Source organism: Colobus angolensis, unplaced genomic scaffold (genome assembly GCF_000951035.1).
Source record: "Colobus angolensis palliatus isolate OR3802 unplaced genomic scaffold, Cang.pa_1.0 Scaffold190, whole genome shotgun sequence".
NCBI lineage: Eukaryota > Metazoa > Chordata > Mammalia > Primates > Cercopithecidae > Colobus > Colobus angolensis.
This window is the reverse complement of record NW_012115044.1, coordinates 787,938-790,516: the sequence shown is the minus strand read 5'-3', so window position 1 is coordinate 790,516 and position 2,579 is coordinate 787,938. Positions and strand designations below refer to the sequence as shown.

Here is a 2,579-nt window from a genome sequence, read left to right as displayed (position 1 = left end):
GTGACAGTGAGATCCTGTCTCAAAACAACAACAACGTAACAGAGTAAAGGAGACATGGGCAGTGGAAAGAAACGAAGAAGGCTTCTGCACTAAGCTACAATTAAATCTAACTATAGATGAACGTTATGAGTGAAAATACTGTCATAATTGGACAAATGAGCAACTACTTAACCAGAGTTTTTGGACAGAGATATCTCAGGATATGGGATAGAAGAAGATATATATTCTTTTATTTATTTTAAGGGTAAATTTTACTTTTCTCTGTTAAAATCATCAAGTTGGAGAAACAATGAATTGCTATAATCTAATGACTCTCTGAGGGTTTGTTTTTGTACAATGCAGTTAAATAAGTAACACAAATGGTAAAATAACTGAGTTGTAAAGACTCCCTTGTGATAATGGATTAGGTTTAATGAGTAATAAGAAAGCAGGAAATTGCAAGTTCCTAAAGTTAGTAGTAGCTCCTTTTTTCTTAATGTGTTCATTTTCATTTGCCAATACTTTTTAAATAACAGATACAAGAACAAATACTCAATTTCAGTCACATACATTCTTACAACTTTTGGACATGTTTAAACACATTTGCGTACATAATTTCATGCATACTCCTATTACACCTTTTCCAAAGAATTTTTCCCTTGTTATCTTTGTGTAGGTGGTTCCTAGAAGCTTCATAAGTTCCCAACAGAGCAAATTTCTAGGGCTTACTGATAAACTGGCATATTTACTGCTTGCCTTACATTCCGGTAATCCTTCTATTGGCTCAGTTCCTTCTTCAGTCTTATATGGGGCCAAATATGATTTGAGGGAGAAAAGATAATCTGGCATGAAAGGGCTAAATTCTCAAAGTTGAAAAGAAATGAGAACTTTAAACAAGGCTCAGTAGTAGCATTGATAATGATGAAAAAAAGAAAGCACTGAGTAGGAGTTGGAGTGCTCTAACAGAGACCTTGGTAGAAATTTTCGCAAGCAATAGGACTCTTGGGAAATGAGGCATGAAAGCAGAACTATTAATTATTTAGGAAAAGAGTAATAATTATTTAGGAAAAGAGTAAAAGAAGCCAGGCGTGTTGGCTCATGCCTGTGAGTCCCAACACTTTGGGAGGCTGAGGTGGGTGGATTGCTTGAGCCCAGGAGTTGGAGACCAGCCTGGGCAACATGGCAAAACTCAGTCTCTACCAAAAAAAAAAAAAAAAAAAAGAGTTAAAAAAGGATGTGCAGTACATGATATTTAAAAGAAGTAAACAGAGATGTCATTTCAGAAGAACATGTGGGCTAGAGGTTAATAGGCACTTGGAGTAAGGTAATTGTTGCTCAGCTATGAAGCAAGCTCTAATTTGCCTGGCAGCTAAGACAAAAAGGAATACACATCAGCATTTATTTTAGACATGACATAATTTTTTTTTTTTTTTTTTGAGACTGGGTCTCACTCTGTCGCCCAGGCTGGAGAGTAGTGGCACGATCATGGCACACTGCAGCTTTGACCTCAGCCTCCCAGGTAGCTGAGACTAGAGGTGTGTGCCCCCACACCTGGCTAATCTTTTGTATTTTTTGTAGAGACAGGATTTCGACATGTTGCCCAGGCTGGTCTGGAACTCCTGGGCTCAAGTCATCCTCTTGCCTCAGCCTTTGAAAGTGCTGGGATTACAGGCGTGAGAACCACTGTGCCTGGCTGATACACTAATTTTTATCATCAGAATTCCTATTTGAACATAACTTTGAGGCCTCTACTGGTTTTACAAAAGCTGAACATGTGTGAAAATAACTGCAAGTTTTATAGCCCAGGTTTGGGCTCAAAATACCTAGAAAAATTAAAAAGAAGCATTGCACTTTGGGAGGCCAAGGCAGGCGGATCACGAGGTCAAGAGATCGAGACCATCCTGGCCAACGTGGTGAAACCCTGTCTCTACTAAAAAAACCCAAAAATTAGCTGAGTGTCGTGGCACGTGCCTGTAGTCCCAGCTATTCGGGAGGTTGAGGCAGGAAAATTGTTTGAACCCGGGAGGCAGAGGCTGCAGTGAGACAAGATCATGCCACTGCACTCCAGCCTGGCAACAGAGCGAGACTCTGTCTTAAAAAAAAAAGAGAGAGAAAAAAAGAAGCATTTTCAAATAAAAAAAGTTACAGCAGAAACAAAATATACCTTGAATTTCATGGAGGAAAGTTTATAGAGGATGTCTCCCATGTGTTCACGAATAATGGACCATGTGATTTTATTGTCACTCTGGGCAGTGGTTTCAACAGCTCTACGAGCCATATCATAAAATGCAATCATGTTGGACAGCATCCCTACTGTCTTGTAGAATGGACAGAACCTAGAATAAATGATGGTCAAAAAAATTAACAAAAATAAATTCCAAAACAGGTTCATACTTTATATAAAACTACTAGAGCATTCGTTTAAGTATGCAGATTGCTTACTTATTAGACGATACGTAAGGAATAAAAAAATAATAGTGAAAAGAATAGTGTCACCAGTTTTGGGTGACAGTGAGATCCTGTCTCAAAACAACAACAACGTAACAGAGTAAAGGAGACATGGGCAGTGGAAAGAAACGAAGAAGGCTTCTGCACTAAGC

The 2,579-nt window shown here is 38.7% G+C and overlaps 1 protein-coding gene across 1 annotated transcript in view; it reads right to left on the bottom strand.

The window, feature by feature from the left end:
• Nucleotides 1–2,579, bottom strand: part of ATP6V1A (ATPase, H+ transporting, lysosomal 70kDa, V1 subunit A) — a 79,447-nt gene that overhangs the window by 11,445 nt on the left and 65,423 nt on the right. Inside the window, exon 13 of the mRNA XM_011940660.1 lies at nucleotides 2,144–2,315. Coding sequence (XP_011796050.1) covers nucleotides 2,144–2,315 — 172 coding nt within the window. The remainder of the gene's footprint in view (nucleotides 1–2,143; nucleotides 2,316–2,579) is intronic.